This window comes from Salmo salar, chromosome 15 (assembly GCF_965601325.2).
Source record: "Salmo salar chromosome 15, fSalSal1, whole genome shotgun sequence".
Taxonomy (NCBI): Eukaryota; Metazoa; Chordata; class Actinopteri; order Salmoniformes; family Salmonidae; genus Salmo; species Salmo salar.
This window is the reverse complement of record NC_138305.1, coordinates 92118406-92140043: the sequence shown is the minus strand read 5'-3', so window position 1 is coordinate 92140043 and position 21638 is coordinate 92118406. Positions and strand designations below refer to the sequence as shown.

The 21638-nt window shown below is 41.9% G+C and overlaps 1 protein-coding gene across 1 annotated transcript; it reads right to left on the bottom strand.

Annotated features, from left to right (window-relative positions):
- Window positions 1-5064: 5064 nt before the first annotated feature.
- On the bottom strand, window positions 5065-10782 carry LOC106572486 (transmembrane protein 198). The gene is made up of 5 exons (XM_014146710.3): window positions 10595-10782; window positions 8968-9442; window positions 7772-8347; window positions 7488-7627; window positions 5065-7303 (listed from the first exon to the last, which is right to left on the bottom strand). The coding sequence occupies exons 2-5, from the start codon at window positions 9155-9157 to the stop codon at window positions 7145-7147; spliced, it is 1065 nt and encodes a 354-aa protein (XP_014002185.1). The 5' UTR covers window positions 9158-9442; window positions 10595-10782; the 3' UTR covers window positions 5065-7144.
- Window positions 10783-21638: the final 10856 nt, after the last annotated feature.

Here is a 21638-nt window from a genome sequence, read left to right as displayed (position 1 = left end):
AATAATTCCGTAGTAAGACTTTGATTTCCTGTGGATGTTGTATGTACAGTTGAAGTCAGAAGTTTACGTACCTTAGCCAAATACATTTAAACTCAGTTTTTCACAATTCCTGACATTCAATCCTAGTAAAAATTCTCTGTCTTCGGTCAGTTAGGATCACCACTTTATTTTAAGAATGTGAAATGTCAGTATAATAGTAGAGTGATTTTATTTCAGCTTTTAATTCTTTCATCACATTCCCAGTGGGTCAGAAGTTTACATACACTCAATTAGTATTTGGTAGCATTGCCTTTAAATTGTTTAACTTGGGTCAAATGTTTTGGGTAGCCTTCCACAAGCTTCCCACAATAAATTGGGTGAATTTTGGCCCATTCCTCCTGACAAAGCTGGTGTAACTGAGTCAGGTTTGTAGGCCTCCTTGCTCGCACACAATTTTTCAGTTCTGCCCACAAATTTTCTATAGGATTGAGGTCAGGCATTCTGATGGCCACTCCAATACCTTGACTTTGTTGTCCTTAAGCCATTTTGCCACAACTTTGGAACTATGCTTGGGGTCCTTGTCCAGTTGGAAGACCCATTTGCGACCAAGCTTTCACTTCCTGACTGATGTCTTGAGATGTTGCTTCAATATATCCACATAATTTTCCATCCTCATGATGCCATCTATTTTGTGAAGTGCACCAGTCCCTCCTGCAGCAAAGCACCCCTACAACATGATGCTGCCACCCCCGTGCTTCACGGTTGGGATGGTGTTCTTTGGCTTGCAAGCCTACCCTTTTTCCTCCAAACATAATGATGGTCATTATGGCCAAACAGGTCTATTTCTGTTTCATCAGACCAGAAGACATTTCTCTGAAAAGTACGATCTTTGTCCCCATGTGCAGTTGCAAACCGTAGTCTGGCTTTTTTATGGCGGTTTTGGAGCAGTGGCTTCTTCCTTGCTGAACGGCCTTTCAGGTTATGTCGATATGGGACTGATTTTACTGTGGATATAGATACTTTTGTACCTGTTTCCTCCAGCATCTTCACATGGTCCTTTTCTGTTCTGGGATTGATTTGCACTTTTCGCACCAAAGTACGTTCATCTCTAGGAGACAGAACACATCTCCTTCCTGAGCGGTATGACGGCTGCGTGGTCCCATGGTGTTTATACTTGCGTACCATTGTTTGTAGAGATGAACATGGTGCCTTAAGGCGTTTGGAAATTGCTCCCAAGGATGAACCAGATTTGTGGGGGTCTACAATTGTTTTTCTGAGGTCTTGGCTGATTTCTTTTGATTTTCCCATGATGTCAAGCAAAGATGCACTGAGTTTGAAGGTAGGCATTGAAATACATCCACAGGTACACCTCCAATTGACTCAAATTATGTCAATTAGCCTATCAGAAGCTTCTAAAGCCATGACATACTTTTCTGGAATTTTCCAAGCTGTTTAAAGGCACAGTCAACTTAGTGTATGTAAACTTCTGACCCACTGAAATTGTGATACAGTGAAATAAACTGTCTGTAAACAATTGTTCGAAAAATTACTTGTCATGCACAAAGTAGATGTCCTAACCGACTAGCCAAAACTATTGTTTGTTAACAAGAAATTTGTGGAGTGGTTGAAAAACAAGTGTTAATGACTCCAACGTAAGTATGTAAACTTCCGACTTAAACTGTAGATGATAAAAACCGTTTCAAGACGTTATGCGTTTGAACCTTTTCCTTTTCTGTTCTCCTTTAGGGAAGCCAGCCAATCGTCCCACAGTATCCAGAAAGCCAAATCATCCAATTCTAGAGGCAGGTCCTCCACATTCTTACAAGGGTACCATGGAGGCAATTATGTTAGGTCGGTACCGTAAAGATTTTATCACCAATGTCTGTCCTACAAAACACAATGTAAACTCTATGTGAAACTGCAAAATAGCACAGCGCTTTCCTTTGGATATACAGTATTTACAGGTGTTTGTCTGATATTTATCCACCTCCCAGGTCTTTTTTGCAAGACAGATCTTCAGCGGTTAGTATGTGTGGACAGTGTCTGACACTACTGGGTACAACACACCCATCCTGATCTCTGTGCTGTGGAAGGATCTACCAGGGAGCCTCAATGCAGCTGTTTACTCTTAGAGGACCAACAAGTCCTACTTCCTTAAAGGTATACCTTTTTGCCCTGACTCACACTATTTCTAGCCTAGTCCCAAATCAGTTTGTGCTGTCTTGCCAACTTCGTTGTCATTACCAAACATTGTTCTACCTATACATAGGAGTCGGCAAAACATACAGATCTTGGACCAGGCTACACTGTCCCTGTTTAATTTCTGGAATTTCTCTCAGAATTGTAGTTTTCATGTGTCACTGTCATGTTCTTTACTCAGGAGACAAAGTGTGGTGATATACAAGATTGAAACTCGACATTGGCTTTCCCAAACACTTGGCCAGCATTCCTTCTAATGTCAATTCAGCCTTGTACTTTAACTGGAATAACAAAGTGATATTATTCAAGGTAAGGAGCAAATAAACAAACAAACAATGTTTTGGGGATAATATGTGAACATGTAATATACCCACTAATCGAAACCATTTAAGAATGAGTGGGATGTAGCGACCAGATAATAGTTAACTTTTATTCTATTCCTTAGAGTTCTCAGTATTGGCAGTGGGCTGAAGCTGGGGAAACGGACTCCAGCACGCATCCCAAAACGATCTCACATCTCTTCTCTGGGGTATCCTACAACCCGAATGCTGCCTTCACATGGACAAAGAGCCATCTATAAGTTTTCAAAGGTAACTAGTACTGGCGCATCAACAATAACCAAGTTGTGGATAACGGCTACCCTCTCAGAACTTGTGAAAAATGGTTACAATGTGATCTATAGGCTGTTAGAGGTCAGTGGTGTTTCATTTGTACAGTAAGACATCAACCTCCAGAACCAGACTGTCACTGTAATGACGCTATAGCCTAGCCAGTATATCACCTAACCCTATGAGGTGAAATCTACAGTGAGGGAAAAAAGTATTTGATCCCCTGCTGATTTTGTACGTTTGCCCACTGACAAAGAAATGATCAGCCTATAATTTTAATGGTAGGTTTATTTGAACAGTGAGAGACAGAATAACAATTAGAAAATCCAGAAAAACGCATGTCAAAAATGTTATAAATTGATTTGCATTTTAATGAGGGAAATAAGTATTTGACCCCCTCTCAATCAGAAAGATTTCTGGCTCCCAGGTGTCTTTTATACAGGTAACGAGCTGAGATTAGGAGCACACTCTTAAAGGGAGTACTCCTAATCTCAGTTTGTTACCTGTATAAAAAAACACCTGTCCACAGAAGCAATCAATCAATCAGATTCCAAACTCTCCACCATGGCCAAGACCAAAGAGCTCTCCAAGGATGTCAGGGACAAGATTGTAGACCTACACAAGGCTGGAATGGACTACAAGACCATTGCCAAGCAGCTTTCGGCCTGGGGCTCCATGCAAGATCTCACCTCGTGGAGTTGCAATGATCATGAGAACGGTGAGGCATCAGCCCAAAACTACACAGGAGGATCTTGTCAATGATCTCAAGGCAGCTGGGACCATAATCACCAAGAAAACAATTGGTAACACACTACGCCGTGAAGGACTGAAATCCTGCAGTGCCCGCAAGGTCCCCCTGTACAAGAAAGCACATATACATGCCCGTCTGAAGTTTGCCAATGAACGTCTGAATGATTCAAAGGACAACTGGTGAAAGTGTTGTGGTCAGATGAGACCAAAATGGAGCTCTTTGGCATCAACTCAACTCACTGTGTTTGGAGGAGGAGGAATGCTGCCTATGACCCCAAGAACACCATCCCCACCGTCAAACATGGAGGTGGAAACATTTTGCTTTGGGGGTGTTTTTCTGCTAAGGGGACAGGACAACTTCACCGCATCAAAGGGACGATGGACAGGTCCCGTGTGGCTCAGTTGGTAGAGCGTGGTGTTTGCAATGCCAGGGTTGTGGGTTCGATTCCCACGGGGGACCAGTACAGAGAAAACATTTATGAAATGTATGCATTCACTACTGTAAGTCGCTCTGGATAAGAGCGTCTGCTAAATGACTAAAATGTCATGTACCGTCAAATCTTGGGTGAGAACCTCCTTTCCTCAGCCAGGGCATTGAAAATGGGTCGTGGATGGGTATTCCAGCATGACAATGACCCAAAACACACGGCCAAGGCAACAAAAGTAGTGGCTCAAGAAGAAGAACATTAAGGTCCTGGAGTGGCCTAGCCAGTCTCCAGACCTTAATCCCATAGAAAATCTGTGGAGGGAGCTGAAGGTTCGAGTTGCCAAACGTCAGCCTCGAAACCATAATGACTTGGAGAAGATCTGCAAAGAGGAGTGGGACAAAATCCCTCCTGAGATGTGTGCAAACCTGGTGGCCAACTACACGAAACGTCTGACCTCTGTGATTGCCAACAAGGGTTTTGCCACCAAGTACTAAGTCATGTTTTGCAGAGGGGTCAAATACTTATTTCCCTCATTAAAATTTAAATGCAAATCAATTTATAACATTTTTGACATGCGTTTTTCTGGATTTTTTTGTTGTTATTCTGTCTTTCACTGTTCAAATGAACCTACCATTAAAATTATAGACTGATCATTTCTTTGTCAGTTGGCAAACGTACAAAATCAGCAGGGGATCAAATACTTTTTCCCCTCACTGTAGTAACATTTAAGGATGTTTATTTATTTTGACAATAGAACGACAAAAATGTTTTATATAGTATATCTCTTGTGCATGGCATATACAATGTACCTAAATCCCCCACATTATATTTCACCCTCTTGTACACTGTGCATAAAACTGTGTTGGATTCTGGGTAAACTTTGAGCATTGCTATACTAGATACATGATAGATCAGAAGTATGGTATCTGAGGGATGGTAGAGAATGGTTTTTACATCAGAAGTTAATGGTTATCTGTAGGAGTTAGATGGCTTGGGGAATGTTTTTAGGGGAGCCGGGTGGAGATCTTAGAACCTAACAATTAACAATGTCACTGAGGGAGAGAGGGTGATGTAAACTCTGCAAAAAAAGAAACTTCCTCTCACTGTCAACTGCATTTATTTTCAGCAAACTTAACATGTGTAAATATTTGTTGAACATAACAAGATTCAACAACTGAGACATAAACTGAACAAGTTCCACAGACATGTGACTAACAGAAATGGAATAATGTGTCCCTGAACAAAGGGGGGGTCAAAATCAAAAGTAACAGTCAGTATCTGGTGTGGCCACCAGCTGCATTAAGTAAAGCGGTGCATCTCCTCCTCATGGACTGCGCCAGATTTGCCAGTTATTTCTGTGAAATGTTACCCCACTCTTCCACCAAGGCCCCTGCAAGTTCCCGGACATTTCTGGGGGGAATGGCCCTAGCCCTCACCCTCTGATCCAACAGGTCCCAGACGTGCTCAATGGGATTGAGATCCGGGCTCTTTGCTGGCCATGGCAAAACACTGACATTCCTGTCTTGCAGGAAATCATGCACAGAACGAGCAGTATGGCTGTTGGCATTGTCAGGGTCATGTCAGGATGAGCCTGGAGGGTCATGTCAGGATGAGCCTGCAGGAAGGGTACCACATGAGGGAGGAGGATCTCTTCCCTGTAACGCACAGATTGCCTGCAATGACAACAAGCTCAGTCTGATGATGCTGTGACACACTTCCCCAGACCATGACGGACCCTCCACCTCCGAATTGATCCCGCTCCAGAGTACAGGCCTCGGTGTAATGCTCATTCCTTCAATGATTAACACGAATCCGACCATCACCCCTGATGAGACAAAACCGTGACTCGTCAGTGAAGAGCCCTTTTTGCCAGTCCTGTCTGGTCCAGCGACGGTGGGTTTGTGCCCATAGGCAACGTTGTTGCCGGTGATGTCTGGTGAGGACCTGCCTTACAACAGGCCTACAAGCCCTCAGTCCAGCCTCTCTCAGCCTATTGCGGACAGTCTGAGCACTGATGGAGGGATTGTGCGTTCCTGGTGTAACTCGGGCAGTTGTTGTTGCCATCCTGTACCTGTCCCGCAAGTGTGATGTTCGGATGTACCAATCCTGTGTAGGTGTTGTTACACGTGTTCTGCCACTGTGAGGACGATCAGCTGTCCGTCCTGTCTCCCTGTAGCACTGTCTTAGGCGTGTCACAGTATGGACATTGCAATTTATTGCCCATGCCACATCTGCAGTCCTCATGCCTCCTTGCAGCATGCCTAAGGCACATTCACGCAGATGAGCAGGGACCCTGGGCATCTTTCTTTTGGGGTTTTTCAGAGTCAGTAGAAATGCCTCTTTAGTGTCCTAAGTTTTCATGACATTGACCTTAATTGCCTACCGTCTGTAAGCTGTTAGTGTCTTAACGACCGTTCCACAGGTGGTTCTTCATTAATTAATTATGGTTCAATGAACAAGCATGGGAAACAGTGTTTAAACCCTTTACAATGACGATCTGTGAAGTTATTTAGATTTCTACGAATTATCTTTGAAAGACAGGGTCCTGAAAAAGGGACGTTTCTTTTTTTGATGAGTTTATAACGTTTACATTGTCAGGATATGTTATTGTTAGGCATCAGGGATCCTCTGGGAGGAGAAGAGACACAGTCTGGTATCAATAACCATGACGGCCTTGAGTTGGGAAGTGAGAGCTTTGGGGTAGAGGTGAGGTTAGATGAAATGAAGAAGAATAGATATCACTAAGCTTCTGTCTAGCAACAGAGATGCGTTGGCTGTTCAGTTGTGGAGTAGGAGACTCAGCCTAGGAGACAGGTTTAAATATTAGTACTTGTGTGAAATGTTTTTTTGTCTGAATTACAGCTGTAACGACCCTTTGGGATGAATTAAACTTGGTTAAGCTTCTCTAGTGTCCGTCAGTTATTTACTCAAAATTGGAACCTAACAACTGTAACAATGGTGATCTTCACAAAAATGATCAATGGTTATATTACTGTCTGATACCTTAGAAAGACATAGAATAATAAACAAAACAACAAGGTGAATTAGTTGACTGAATCTCTTGTCTCAGGAATCAGTGTGTTGTAAAAAGAAAAACAGTCTATGAATTGTCTGCTGGAGAGAGGTGTTGGGCACCTTAGTGGAACTGGGAGGTGATGCCTACTATTTGGTGTTCGTCCCTCAGACCCTGTAGACTAGGGACGAGGCATTCAGGGGAACCATGAAGCCTGTCTCAAAGTCAAAGTCTATCATGGTGTGGTTGACTGTGCTGTTGCTGATGATGCTGCTGCTAGAGGAGCCTGTACCCATCTGGCGGTCACGAAGGCTCTGGATGTAACTCTGTAAGGTAAAGTGGTAAAGAAAAAACATTGTTGCATTGATCCTCTATGTCTAGGATGATAGAAAAAATGCAATGTTTTAAAACATGACATGCAACTAATTGTCTATTAGCTACGTGCATAACATTTTTCAAAAGTGTTTGAATCAAGCTCATTCATGCCCATTAGTAACTGAAGTAACTCACTGGGGCCAGGACGTCTCCAGCATAACGCTTTAGAATTAGAGGCTTGCGATGGCGGTAAGTGCCCAGCTGGGGTCGTCTCTGGGCATCTCTCTGTCTGATTCGCATCAGTTGGACCTGTCTTTGTCGTCCACTGACAGGTACTGGAGGGCATTCAGTGTAAATTAGCATGGGACAGAAAAACAGAATTGTGTTGTAACCAGTCAGTTTAAACTAAGTATTGAATGAAGTGGTAATGACATTGAGGAATAAGCGTTCCATATTTTTTGTGAAACTGTGCCACTCACCTTCTGTGTGGGACACTCCTTTGGCAGTGAGCATCCATTGCACCGTTACCCCCATCAGACTAAATAGAGGAAACACGCCTGTTATAACCCAGCTGTACCAGCAGAGGGGCCGAGGGGGAACCTGAGACAGGATGTCGTACGCATGGCCAGCCAGCAGAGACGTCTCTACAAAGTAGTCCACGCACGCCATCACCACAGCGGCTCCGACTGCAGCCGTGGAGAGCACAGTGAATAGTTTCTGCCACTGCAGTGTGAGAGTGGCACAAAAGGTGCTTGTGGCCAGGAGTGCACCGAGAGGCGCCCATAGTGGGCTAAGGCTGTAAAACTGTCTGACAACCAGTAGGTTGGCAAGGGTGAGCAGACACCCCAGCTCTAGGCCAGTAATGATGAGCCCCACAGTCTGTACCAGCACAGTCACCAGGCCACAGAGTACAGACACTCCCAGGAGGATGCCTGCTTTGGTCTCCATAGTCAACTGGGTATCCAGCACAGGCTCCTTATGGTACAACAGGCAGACTAGTGCAGATCCAAACATGAAGCCTGACAGGAACATGACCATCTTAAAGCAGCGGTATCCTAAAGAAAGAGAGACAAGTGGAGGGATGATAAGTAACAAGATGGAGAAGGAAACAAAATGTACTAAAGTGAACAAGGTTTGACTGAGTAGGGATTGTTTTTTATTAAAATAAATGTTTAGATGGTATACTGTACAGTTTACAGAATATTAGAGAGAAAGTTTACATCACATGATGCATAGTCTGCTTAAGAAAAACTAAGCGTTTCATATCAGACATCAACATTTAATGGATTTGGACCAGGCCAGGAAGCTGCCTGCATCATCCCAGGTGGCTGTTTTCTGACTCTCTCTCAGAGGAATGCAACAGAACCAGGTGACCCATCTACCGCTCTCCTAGCTTGGAGCTTATCCATTATAACCCTGGCTAGCCTAGGTCAGACATCTGGCCCTCCTGTTTTTACTATAAGGCTTAGAGTGAGCTGAGGAAATCATTTCAGTAAGTATGATGAGGTTAAATGTAAACTGGGAATTAAATAATGATGTATCTACAGTGGAGCATTAGTGTTGTGGAAATACTGTAATTGAATTGCAGATATGCCTATCGTGTCTTTAATGTGTAAGTCTTGAGAGTACACATGTGGAAGTTCCAACTGTCCTCTATTACAGGTCAGGAACTTACCAAAAAAGCAGTAGATTAGGCCTAACAAAAGGCATACTGAGCAGACGATGGATGGGATGAGGTCATACTTCCTAGTGAACCCCAACTCACATGCATCCACTTCAGCCAAGCCAGAGAGGATATATTGATCCACTTCAGCCTGGCTCAGCACTGCCCCATCAGTGACCAAGAGTGAGCTGGGGTCTGCCATCTTGGAGCAGCCGTTCAACAAGTCTGGATAATGACTGTGCTTTTATTTAGCAATTAAGGCCATCCGTGTAACCGTGTTGTTTTCCTGGTTTAATCTCATTTGGGAGCATACGTCAACAGTCAACACCAAGCCAGTATATTGTCAGTATTCCATTGGGACAGGACTTTGCTTCATTAATTCAATGAAAGAATGTGACGAATGCTTCATGTTGTTAGAATGTAAGTGCTGAGGAAACAGGAAGGTCCTGTGAGAAGTGTGTGATTCAGACCATTTCCTGCCCTGCACCTGCAACAAGAGGAGAGGAGAATCAAATACAGACAGATAAAATTATATGACATCTGTAATAGGCAGACTATAAATGATCAAACTGGACTCTCATATCTAGACTTCACATTTACATCTAAGGTAGATAATAGATTGAATACGATGTATTTCAAGAAAAATCCCTCTGTACTCCACAACCCTATCCCCAGGAACCAGAAAAGGAAACTGAGATTTTATCTGGGTCTCACACTTTTTTTCTTGACCCTTTGTTAAAATAGAGGATGCAGATGAGGAAACGAGGGGTGGCTTGATGCCGACTGAGTCATTGGCCCTCTTTGTTTTGAACATATGGTAAAGTTTTCCAGTCACAGAACAATGCTAAGAAAACAAACACCCCAACAGTAGGACATACCGTTCCAAAACCCCAAAAAGGCATTGTATATTTTTGAATACACAATGTCGCTTGCAGGTGGGCAAAAGCTGGAAAAAATATTGAAAACTGTGTAACACAATTAAACAAAACAAAGAAATCTGGACAAAAAAGCAATACCTTCAGCATTCAAACCATTACTTTCAATGTGCACATGTACCTTGTTGATCGCATACTTACCTCTGCACACAAGGATAAATTGGGTTGCCTTAATCTGTCTAGCAACAGAGTATACTCTATGTTAAAGGACCTTATAAGCTTTCAGGCAGATCCCCAGATAATTGAATTAGAGGCCTATTAGTGGATTCTAGTGAGGCTCATGTCCTTCTGTCCTGACATCTGCTTGTAAGTCACACAGAAAACACTATCACTTTCTATGGCACCAATCAAGTGATTTCCGCTATTAGAATATAATTAAGATGTCAGGATGATAAACTTTACATTTTTGATAACAAATTAAAACTGGACACTGAGCCATTTGCCAAAAAGAGACTCCCTGTGAAAATATATATTTATATAGTCAGACACATGAACACCTCATTGTCAGTTAATTACTAAATAGTCATACACAACAGGCATTACATGAGTTATATAGCAACTTCCACTTTGATAATTAATAGCTGGAATCACGTATTTTGATCAGACATAACAGACATATGCCTACCAGAGAGTATTTGTGATCATGAGTTTACAAATACTGTTTGCATGAATTGTTTTAAGAGTCTGAAAATAAGTAATCTTACCAAACATGAGGCATATCCTTGTCAGAATTACAATCTGTGATGAGAAGGAATAAAACTGCTACTCATTTGTCACTTTGTGTGGTATTCTAGGTGGAGGAGCTATATCTGTTCCCTCTGTCTTTGCTGTGTTGCGGACATCCTACTCATGCGTGCGTTCGTCTCATCTGTGGACACTGGACGGCTGACAGCATCAGTGCAAGAAGTGACCATCTGTCCCAAGCTTGTTGTGCAGATCAGAGGTGAGGGAATACTGTTGTTGTCCACATGATGTCTCTCTAGTCATACAGATTTACAACAAAGGAAAATGTGAGATTGTTTGAACCCATTGCCAGACATGTTTCGTCATGAGTCAAGCATGATGTAAGTTAACATGTCAGGGATGGAATATGGAAGTTTAAGTTCTAGGAAAAGTGAGTGGTCCAGAAAAGAGGTGAGATTCTGGATGTGATGAGCCAACAGTTCATCCATTAAATACACATTAAATAAACTTATGTAGTCTCATATCTCAGTGAATATGCAAATTACCAATCAATGTTTAGTAAGAACAGAGAAAAATCAACTCACAAGATTGATAAATTAAATGTTGTTTCATGATGACATTATCAACCACTGATGTTTATTTTTAGATCATACACATACTGTACCATATGTATATATTAGACTGACAGTTTATAGTTTCATAAATAAACTATCTCACATAATGTACAGATAGAGATTTACTGACACACGATTTACATTACCCACTGGAATATTTTGATGTACTGTTCACTGAGCCATTATCATTTCCAGATGATTACCAGATTGAATAAACATATCTGGCGAGATTGAATAAACAACATAATATATAAAAAATCTGACAAAGGAGCCTTGGGATTTATACTGTAGGTTCAAGATTGTTTATGGAATATGCATATACAGTCACATCCGAAATTATTGCCACCCTTGAAAAAGATGAGCATAAAAGACTGTATAGAATAAATAATAAAAAATACTGAGCTAGGTTGTATGCTCAAATAATTATAATATTTTATGGGAATACACATGCTCAGAGAAAAATATTTTGTTTTACAAGTTTAAAAAGGTATATATATTGGCACCCCTTTTTTTAGTACTTAGTGCACCCTCCCATTGTGAGGATAACGGAACTTAGCCTTTTTTTCTATAATGTTTAATGAGTTTGAAGAACACATTGGGAGGGATCTTAGACCATTCCTCCATACAGAATCTTTCCAGATCCTTGATATCCTTCAGTCTGTGCTGATGGACTGCCCTCTTCAATTCAAACCACAGGTTTTAAATGGGGTTCAAGTCCGGAGACTGAATGTTGATTTTGTGGTTAATTAACCATTTCTTTGTGGATTTTGGTGTTTGCTTGGGGTCATTGTCTTGCTGGAAGATCCACTTGCGGCCAAGTTTCAACCTCCTGGCAGAGGCAACCAGGTTATTGGCTAAATTGTCCTGCATGATACTTGGTAGAGTTCATGATGCTGTTGACCTTAACAAGGGCCCCAGAACCAGTGGAAACAAAACAGCTTCATAACATCGAAGAGCCGCCTCCATATTTTGCAGTAGGTATGACGTTATTTTCTGCATATGCATCCTTCTTTCAAGGCCAAACCCATCACTCATGTCCGTGGCCAAAGAGCTCTATTTTCGTCTCATCTAACCATAGCACCTGGTTCCAATCCAAGAGCCAATGCTGTTTAGCAAACTCCAGGCGTTTACTTTTGTTGGTTGCTCTCAATAAAGCTTTTTTTATGGCAACTTTTCCAAATAGCCCATTGGTTTGGTGGCGTCTAATTGTAGATTTGGAGACTTGGTGACCCCAAGATGCGACCAAGTTTTGGAATTCTCCAACTGTGGCCCTTGGAATTTTCTTTGCCCCCTGAACCACCTTCCTTACTGTGCATGGGGACAAGACACACTTGGGCCCTCTACCAGGCAAGTTTACCGCTGTTCCAGTGTACCCATTGCCTGATTTATGAAAGTCAACAACGATTTGTCTCTTTTCATTTGTGAGCTCTTTGCCTTTCCCCATGGTGATGGATGACAAATGGATTTTACATGTCTGTTACCTAATTATTATACCCCAGTGAAACAGGAAGCCATTAAAGGCTACAATGCCATTTGTTAAACTGAGATAAACCAAAAAAAGTTGAATGTTAATGCAGATTAAAATAATCGTTAGGTATCAAAATTATTGGCACCCCTATCTTTTTGAGTAATAATAAAAAAGTATTCAATTAAATATTTCTCTCTGAGCAACTGAATGAGTAAAAAATAATATAATTTACAAAAAATGTAGCACACAATATAGCTCGGTATTTGTATTAATTATTTTATACTATATTTTTTGCTCATCTTTATCAAGGGTGTCAATAATTTTGGATGTGACCGTACCAGAGGCAACCCCTCCCATTTGAACGATAGATAAAGTTATGATTCTAGACACTTCTTAAAGAGACGGAATCTTGATGCTCCTTAAAGAGAACTGAAGAATTTCAATTAAATGTTGGTCTTTTTTCGCTATCTAATCATGGCAGATATACATTTGTTAAAAATGTATCACTTGATGGTTTCATTTCAGAGAGACAAATAATCATGTTTTTTGCTAAATTTTATACACTGAGTGTACAAAACATTAGGAACACCTGCTCTTTCCATGTCATAGACTGACCAGGTGAATCCAACTGAGAGCTTTGATCCCTTATTGATGTCACTTAAATCCACTTCAATCAGTGTAGATGAGTAGGAGGGGACAGGTTAAAGAAGGATTTTAAGCATTGAAACAATTGAGACATGAATTGTGTTTGTGTGCCATTCAGAGGGTGAATGGCCAAGACAAAATATGTGCCTTTGAATGGGGTATGGTAGTAGGTGCTAGGCGCACCGGTTTGAGTGTGTCAAGAACTGCAACACTGCTGGGTTTTTCACGCTCAACAGTTTCCCGTGTGTATCAACAATGGTCCACCACCCAAAGGACATCCAGCCAACTTGACACAATTGTGGGAAGCATTGCAGTTAACATGGGCCAGCGTCCCTGTGGAACGCTTTCGACACCTTGTAGAGTCCATGCCCTGACGAATTGAGGCTGTTCCGAGGGAAAAAGGGGGGTGCAACTCAATATTAGGAACGTGTTCCAGATGTTTTGTACAACTCAGTGTATATCTGCCTTACTCTTAGATAAATAATTAGTACATTTACATTTACATTTAAGTCATTTAGCAGATGCTCTTATCCAGAGCGACTTACAAATTGGTGCATTCACCTTATGATATCCAGTGGAACAACCACTTTACAATAGTGCATCTAAATCTTTTAGGGGGGGGGGGGGGGTTAGAAGGATTACTTTATCCTATCCTAGGTATTCCTTAAAGAGGTGGGGTTTCAGGTGTCTCCGGAAGGTGGTGATTGACTCCGCTGTCCTGGCGTCGTGAGGGAGTTTGTTCCACCATTGGGGTGCCAGAGCAGCGAACAGTTTTGACTGGGCTGAGCGGGAACTGTACTTCCTCAGAGGTAGGGAGGCGAGCAGGCCAGAGGTGGATGAACGCAGTGCCCTTGTTTGGGTGTAGGGCCTGATCAGAGCCTGAAGGTACGGAGGTGCCGTTCCCCTCACAGCTCCGTAGGCAAGCACCATGGTCTTGTAGCGGATGCGAGCTTCAACTGGAAGCCAGTGGAGAGAGCGGAGGAGCGGGGTGACGTGAGAGAACTTGGGAAGGTTGAACACCAGGCGGGCTGCGGCGTTCTGGATGAGTTGTAGGGGTTTAATGGCACAGGCAGGGAGCCCAGCCAACAGCGAGTTGCAGTAATCCAGACGGGAGATGACAAGTGCCTGGATTAGGACCTGCGCCGCTTCCTGTGTGAGGCAGGGTCGTACTCTGCGAATGTTGTAGAGCATGAACCTACAGGAACGGGTCACCGCCTTGATGTTAGTTGAGAACGACAGGGTGTTGTCCAGGATCACGCCAAGGTTCTTAGCACTCTGGGAGGAGGACACAATGGAGTTGTCAACCGTGATGGCGAGATCATGGAACGGGCAGTCCTTCCCCGGGAGGAAGAGCAGCTCCGTCTTGCCGAGGTTCAGCTTGAGGTGGTGATCCGTCATCCACACTGATATGTCTGCCAGACATGCAGAGATGCGATTCGCCACCTGGTTATGAGAAGGGGGAAAGGAGAAGATTAATTGTGTGTCGTCTGCATAGCAATGATAGGAGAGACCATGTGAGGATATGACAGAGCCAAGTATAGCGAGAATAGGAGAGGGCCTAGAACAGAGCCCTGGGGGACACCAGTGGTGAGAGCACGTGGTGCAGAGACAGATTCTCGCCACGCCACCTGGTAGGAGCGACCTGTCAGGTAGGACGCAATCCAAGCGTGGGCCGCGCCGGAGATGCCCAACTCGGAGAGGGTGGAGAGGAGGATCTGATGGTTCACAGTATCAAAGGCAGCCGATAGGTCTAGAAGGATGAGAGCAGAGGAGAGAGAGTTAGATTTAGCAGTGCGGAGCGCCTCCGTGACACAGAGAAGAGCAGTCTCAGTTGAATGACTAGTCTTGAAACCTGACTAATTTGGATCAAGAAGGTCATTCTGAGAGAGATAGCAGGAGAGCTGGCCAAGGACGGCATACTCAAGAGTACTGCTAGGTTTTACACAGTCAAATGTAACAAATAACAAATAAATGTATAAAGAAATGTACAAATGATTCATTTGTGATATCAATATTTAAATAAATAATAATAATTCAATACAGTAATATGAGATCTGTATGTAAAACTTTCACATTTTACATTTTAGTCGTTTAGCTGATGCTCTTATCCAGAGCGACTTATAGTAAGGGCATTCATCTTAAGATAGCTAGGTGAGACAACGACATATCAGTCAGATATACAGGATACGAAGAATCCATTCCAGCTAAACAATGGATATATAGCATTTAGCAAAATATATGAATATATTTAATATATAGAACAATCATATTTTACACACCATGAAGGTACCCATAAGCAATCATTTCTGATGGACAAAAAGCAAGTATGAAATTGGTAGATATAGCGTTTTGGAAATAAACTCTTTAACTGTTTAAGGCCACCATGACATTTATAAGACTCATATATATCCCTCAAAAGTAATGCCAGGATAAGAATATTGGGTTTAAAAGACAACAAAGGGAAGTCTCCTCAGAGGGTTGACACTGTAGAGATTAATCTGACTGGATAACTCAGACCTGCTCTCAAAAGGGAAATCTCTTACTGTCCTTTTTGCACCCCTTGATGTATAGTGGGTATATTTCACTACTCATTACAAATCACATATAGTGAGACCCCATAATGGAGTTATGTGAGGGTTATGGACTATACAGAAAACTAAGGTTGACACCACATTTTGTTACGTTACAGCCTTATTCTAAAATGGATTAAATGAATACAAATCCTCAGCAATCTACACACAATACCCCATAATGACAAAGTGAAAACAGGTTTTTAGACATGTTTGCAAATTTATAAAAAATAAAAAACAGAATTACCTTATTTACATAAGTATTCAGACCCTTTGTTATGAGACTCGAAATTGAGCTCAGGTGCATCCTGTTTCCATTGATCATCCTTGACATGTTTCTACAACTTGATTGGAGTCCACCTGTGGTAAATTTAATTGATTGGACATGATTTGGAAAGGCACACACCTGTCTATATAAGGTCCCACAGTTCACAGCATGTCAGAGCAAAAACCAAGCCATGAAATCGAAGGAATTGTTCGTGGAGCACCGAGACAGGATTGTGTCGAGGAACAGATCTGGGGAAGGGTAGCAAAACAGCATTGAAGGTCGCTAAGAACACAGTGGCCTCCATCATTCTTAAATGGAAGAAGTTTGAAACCACCAAGACTCTTCCTAGAGCTGGCCGCCCGGCTAAACTGAGCAATCGGGGGAGAAGGGCCTTGGTCAGGGAGGTGACCAAGAACCTGATGGTCACTCTGACAGAGCTTTAGAGTTATTCTGTGGAGATGGGAGAACCTTCCAAAGGGACAACCATCTTTACAGCACTCCACCAATCAGGCATTTATGGTATAGGGGCCAGGTGGAAGCCACTCCTCAATAAAAGGCATATGACAGCCCCCTTGGAGTTTGCCAAAAGGCACCTAAAGACTCTCAGACCATGAAAAACAAGATTCTCTGGTCTGATTAAACCAAGATTGAACTCTTTGGCCTGAATGCCAAACGTCAAGTTTGTAGGAAACCTAGCACCATTCCTACAGTGAAGCATGTTGGTGGCAGCGTCATGATGTGGGGATGTTTTTCAGCGGCAGGGACTGGAAGACTAGTCAGGATTGAGGGAAAGATGAATGGAGCAAAGTACAGAGAGATCCTTGATGAAAACCTGCTCCAGAGTGTTCAGGAACACAGACTGGGGCGAAGGTTTACCTTCCAACAGGACAACGACCCCAAGCACACAACCAAGACAATGCAGGAGTGGTTTCGGGACAAGTCTCTGAATGTCCTTGAGTGGCCTAGCCAGTGCCCGTACTTGAACCCGATCGAACATCTTTGGAGAAACCTGAAAAAACTGTGCAGCAAAGCTCCCCATCCAACCTGACAGAGCTTGAGAGGATCTTCAGAGAAGAATGGGAGAAACTCCCCAAATACAGGTGTGCCAACTTAGCGTCATACCCAAGAAGACTCGATGCTGTAACTGCTGCCAAAGGTGCTTCAACAAAGTACAGATTAAATGGTCTGAATACTTATGTAAATGTGATATTTCATTTTTTATTTTTTTATTTTATACATTTGCAAAAAAATCTAAAAACCTGTTTTTGCTTTGGCATTATGGGGTGTTGTGTGTAGATTGATGAGGGGAAAAAACTATTTAATACATTTTAGAGTAAGGCTATAACCTAACAAAATGTGGAAAAAGTCAAGGTGTCTAAATACTTTCCGAAGGCACTGTATGTGCTGACGAGGTCCATTTGTCTGTTGTACTGTTTAAAAAAGCTATGCTCAAATCTCCAAGAAATTTCTAACTGAATGCAGTTTAATGAAGTCACCAGACTCACCACAGCTGAAGATGATCATTTAAAAAAAATTGAACTGCCTTAATCCGTATTTCACAGGGCAGGGGTGTCATAACCTCAGTAGAGAGTTATGAACAGGTGTCAAACTGCAGGATTGTATTTATGATAAAGATAGATTTTGGTACATTATGCATTCTCTTTTATTGCTCAGTATTATAACTGAGTGCACAGTTTCTGCTTGTGTGGAATTACTCAGATAGGAGATCATGCCTATTTAACAAGGTGTAAAAATACTTTTTTTGCATGTTGAGATGACATAGACAGAGCTTATATTCTGCTTCTGCTGTCTCCTCCTGTTGTGATACCATCACCCTCTTGGCCTCAAGCAGCTATACATAAACAGATGTCCAAAATATTGAAATACATTTAAATAAACATTTGGTATTCTTTAAAACACTTTTGGACTATGGATTTTATTAGTTGTCCCAATTGACTTTTTCTGCCACCTAGCCATGTCAAATATGACCACCTCACGTGTAGCAAAAGATTTTCCTCACCAGGGAAAAATATGCAGAATATATTTTATACCTACGGGCACTGTTGCTCACTGACGTATCAAACTGCAAGTTTAATCAATTCTCAAGACCTTTCTACGTGGGATTCTTTATTGCACTGCTGATTGGATAGAAGAGAGTGTATTGATTGAGTGATCATTTCACCTCCATAAATGGAAGGTATTTTTCACTTCAATGGTCCAGTGGTACACCGTCCAGCCGAGGAACAGTGGCATTGACTCCATGAATTTAAAATGGCTGTAGCATGGGCAAAGTCAACAGAGAATAAATTCAGTCTGATGTTTCAGATGACTCATCTAGCCAAAGTTTGGGAAACAGACATAGAAATAGATTTAGTTGTACACACTCAAGGAGCAGAATTTGCACTATTTTAAGACAGAACCTGTGAAATCCCCAGAAGTACAGTACGCAGAAGATTTGAGGTGACAATTTTTATGGACCGAGCAGTTTTCATATACAGTATGTAATAAAGAACAGATTGTACTGTTTTCTTGTGAATATACTGCATGTCAAAGAGAGTATCTTAACTTGTTGACTATACTCTACCCTTGGGAAATCTATGAGAAAATCTATTGAGTTCCACTTGTTGCATCACTCGCAGTTTCAATAATGGCAAAGAAACAATAGGTGCTTTTCAATCATGGCATTGTGTTTTTCATGAGAATGAATTGAAGACGATAGAATGTTCAGTTCATAGGCCTGATCTAGAAAATAAATCAAATAAAATCTTATTGGTCACATACACATATTTAGCAGATGTTATTGTGGGTGTAGCGAAATGCTTGTATACCTAAATCCAACAGTACAGTAGTATCTAACAATTCACAACAATACACAAATCTAAAAGTAAAAGAATGGAATTAAGAAACACATAAATATTAGGCTAAACAATGTCAGAGTGGCATTGACTAAAATACAGTAGAATAGAATACAGTACATACATATAAGATGAGTAAAGCAGAATGTAAACAATATTAAAGTGACCAGTGTCCCATTATTAAAGTGACCAGTGATTCCATGTCTATGTATATAAGGCAGGTGCAGGTTTGAGTAAGCGGGTGATAGCCAGCTAGTGATGGCTATTTAACAGTCTGATAGCCTTGAGATTGAAGCTGTTTTTCAGTCTCTCGGTCCCAGCTTTGATGCACCTGTAGTGACCTTGTCTTCTGGATGATCTTTTTGGACTTCCTGTGACATCGGGTGCTGTAGGTATCCTGGAGGGCAGACAGTGTGCCCCCAGTGATGCGCTGGGCAGACTGCACCGCCCCGGTCTCTGGATAGCCCTGCGGTTGTGGGCAGTGCAGTTGCCGTACCAGACGGTGATATAGCCCGACAGGATGCTCTTAATTGTGCATCTGTAAAAGTTTGTGAGGTTCTTAAGGGCCAAGCCAAATTTCTTCAGCCTCCTGAGGTTGAATAGGCACTGTTGCACCTTCTTCACCACACTGACTGTGTGGTGGACCATTTCAGAGTGTCCGTGATGTGTACGCTGAGGAACTTGAAGGTTTCTACCATCTCCAATGCGGTCCTGCCGATGTGGATATGGGCGTGCTCCCTTTGCTGTTTCCTGAAGTCCACGATCAGCTCTTTTCTTTTGTTGACATTGAGGGAGAGGTTATTTTCCTGGCACCACTCTACCAGGGCTCTCACCTTCTCCCTGTAGGCTGTCTCGTCATTGTTGGTAATCAGGCCTACTACTGTTGTGTCGTCTACAAACTTGATGATTGAGTTGGAGGCTTGTGTTGCCACGCAGTCATGGGTGAACAGGGAGTGAGCTTGGAGGGTACTGTGGTGTTGAAGGCTGAGCTATAGTCAATGAAAAGCATTCTTACGTAGGTATCCCTCTGGTCCAGATGGGATAGGGCAGTGTGCAGTGTGATGGCGATTGCATCGTCTGTGGATCTATTGGGGCAGTAAGCAAATTGAAGTGGGTCGAGGGTGTCAGGTAAGGTAGATGTGATATGATCCTTAACTAGCCTCTCAAAGCACTTCATGTTGACAGAACTGAGTGCTACGGGGCGATAGTCATTTAGTTCAGTTACCTTTGCTTTCTTGGGTACAGGAACAATGGTGGACATCTTGAAGCAAGTGGGGACAGCAGACTGGGATAGGGAGAGATTGAATATGTCCGTAAACACTCCAATCAATCTTGTGACACTGTATATCAAATACATTTCCATAACATCTACTAGGCCTACACCATACTACAGCCATTAGATGCCTGTAGAACAAAAATGTTATCATATCGCTGAACGGTTTAATGAAGTTTGAGATGTATATAGTTTGTTATGAAGCAGCAACCCAACAATAACCTTGGGATCTCTGTATGCTCTACTTGTATTGTCAAGAAATGGCCACAGAAATTACTAGTAAAATGGAAGTGTACTGATGTATTTCTTATGTGTACAGCCTTTGCAGTCTCAGATGTACTGTTCATTTCATAACATTGTCTGTCTTCTTTTGAAAGTCTTTCATTCCTCCATCTGTCAAATATTTCCCTCATTAAAATGCAAATAATTTTATAACATTTTTGACATGCGTTTTTCTGGATATTTTTGTTGTTATTCTGTCTCTCACTGTTCAAATAAACCTACCATTAAAATTATAGACTGATCATTTCTTTGTCAGTGGGCAAACGTACAAAATCAGCAGGGGATCAAAATACTTTTTTCCCTCGCTGTATGTTGGATTTGCCCCAAACATAATGCTTTGTATTCAGGATAAAAAGTGAATTTCTTTGCCATATGTTTTTGCAGTTTTACTTTAGTGCCTCATTGCAAAAAGGATGCATGTTTATATTCATATATTTATATATATATTATTCTGTACAAGCTTCCTTCTTTTCATTCTGTCATTTAGGTTAGTATTGTGGAGTAACTATAATGTTGTTGATCCATCCTTAGATTTCTCCTATCACAGCAATTTAACTCTGTAACTGGTTTAAAATCACCATTGGCCAATCCCTGAGCGGTTTTCTTCCTCTAAGTTAGGAAGGATGCCTGTATCTTTGTAGTGACTGGGTGTATTGATACACCATCCAAAGTGTAATTAATGACTTCCCTATTCTCAAAGGGATAATCAATATCTGCTTTTTGTTGTTTTTCCCATCTACCAATAGGTGCCCTTCTTTGCGTGGCATTGGAAATCCTCCCTGGTCTTTGTCATTTAATCTGTGTATCTAATTGTCACGTCCTGACCATAATATGTTGTTATTTTCTATAGTAGAGTGGTCAGGGCGTGACGGGGTGTTTTGGGTGGTTGTGCTATGTTTTCTATTTCTATGTTTAAGTTCTAGTTTTTCTATTTCTATGTTGGGATTGTTTGGGTTGATATCTAATTGGAGGCAGCTGATCCTCGTTGCCTCTGATTAGAGATCATATTTAAGTAGGGTTTTTTTCTCTTCTGTTTTGTGGGTTATTATTTTTTGAGTAGTGTGTTTTCCTCTCTGCGTCACGGTTTGT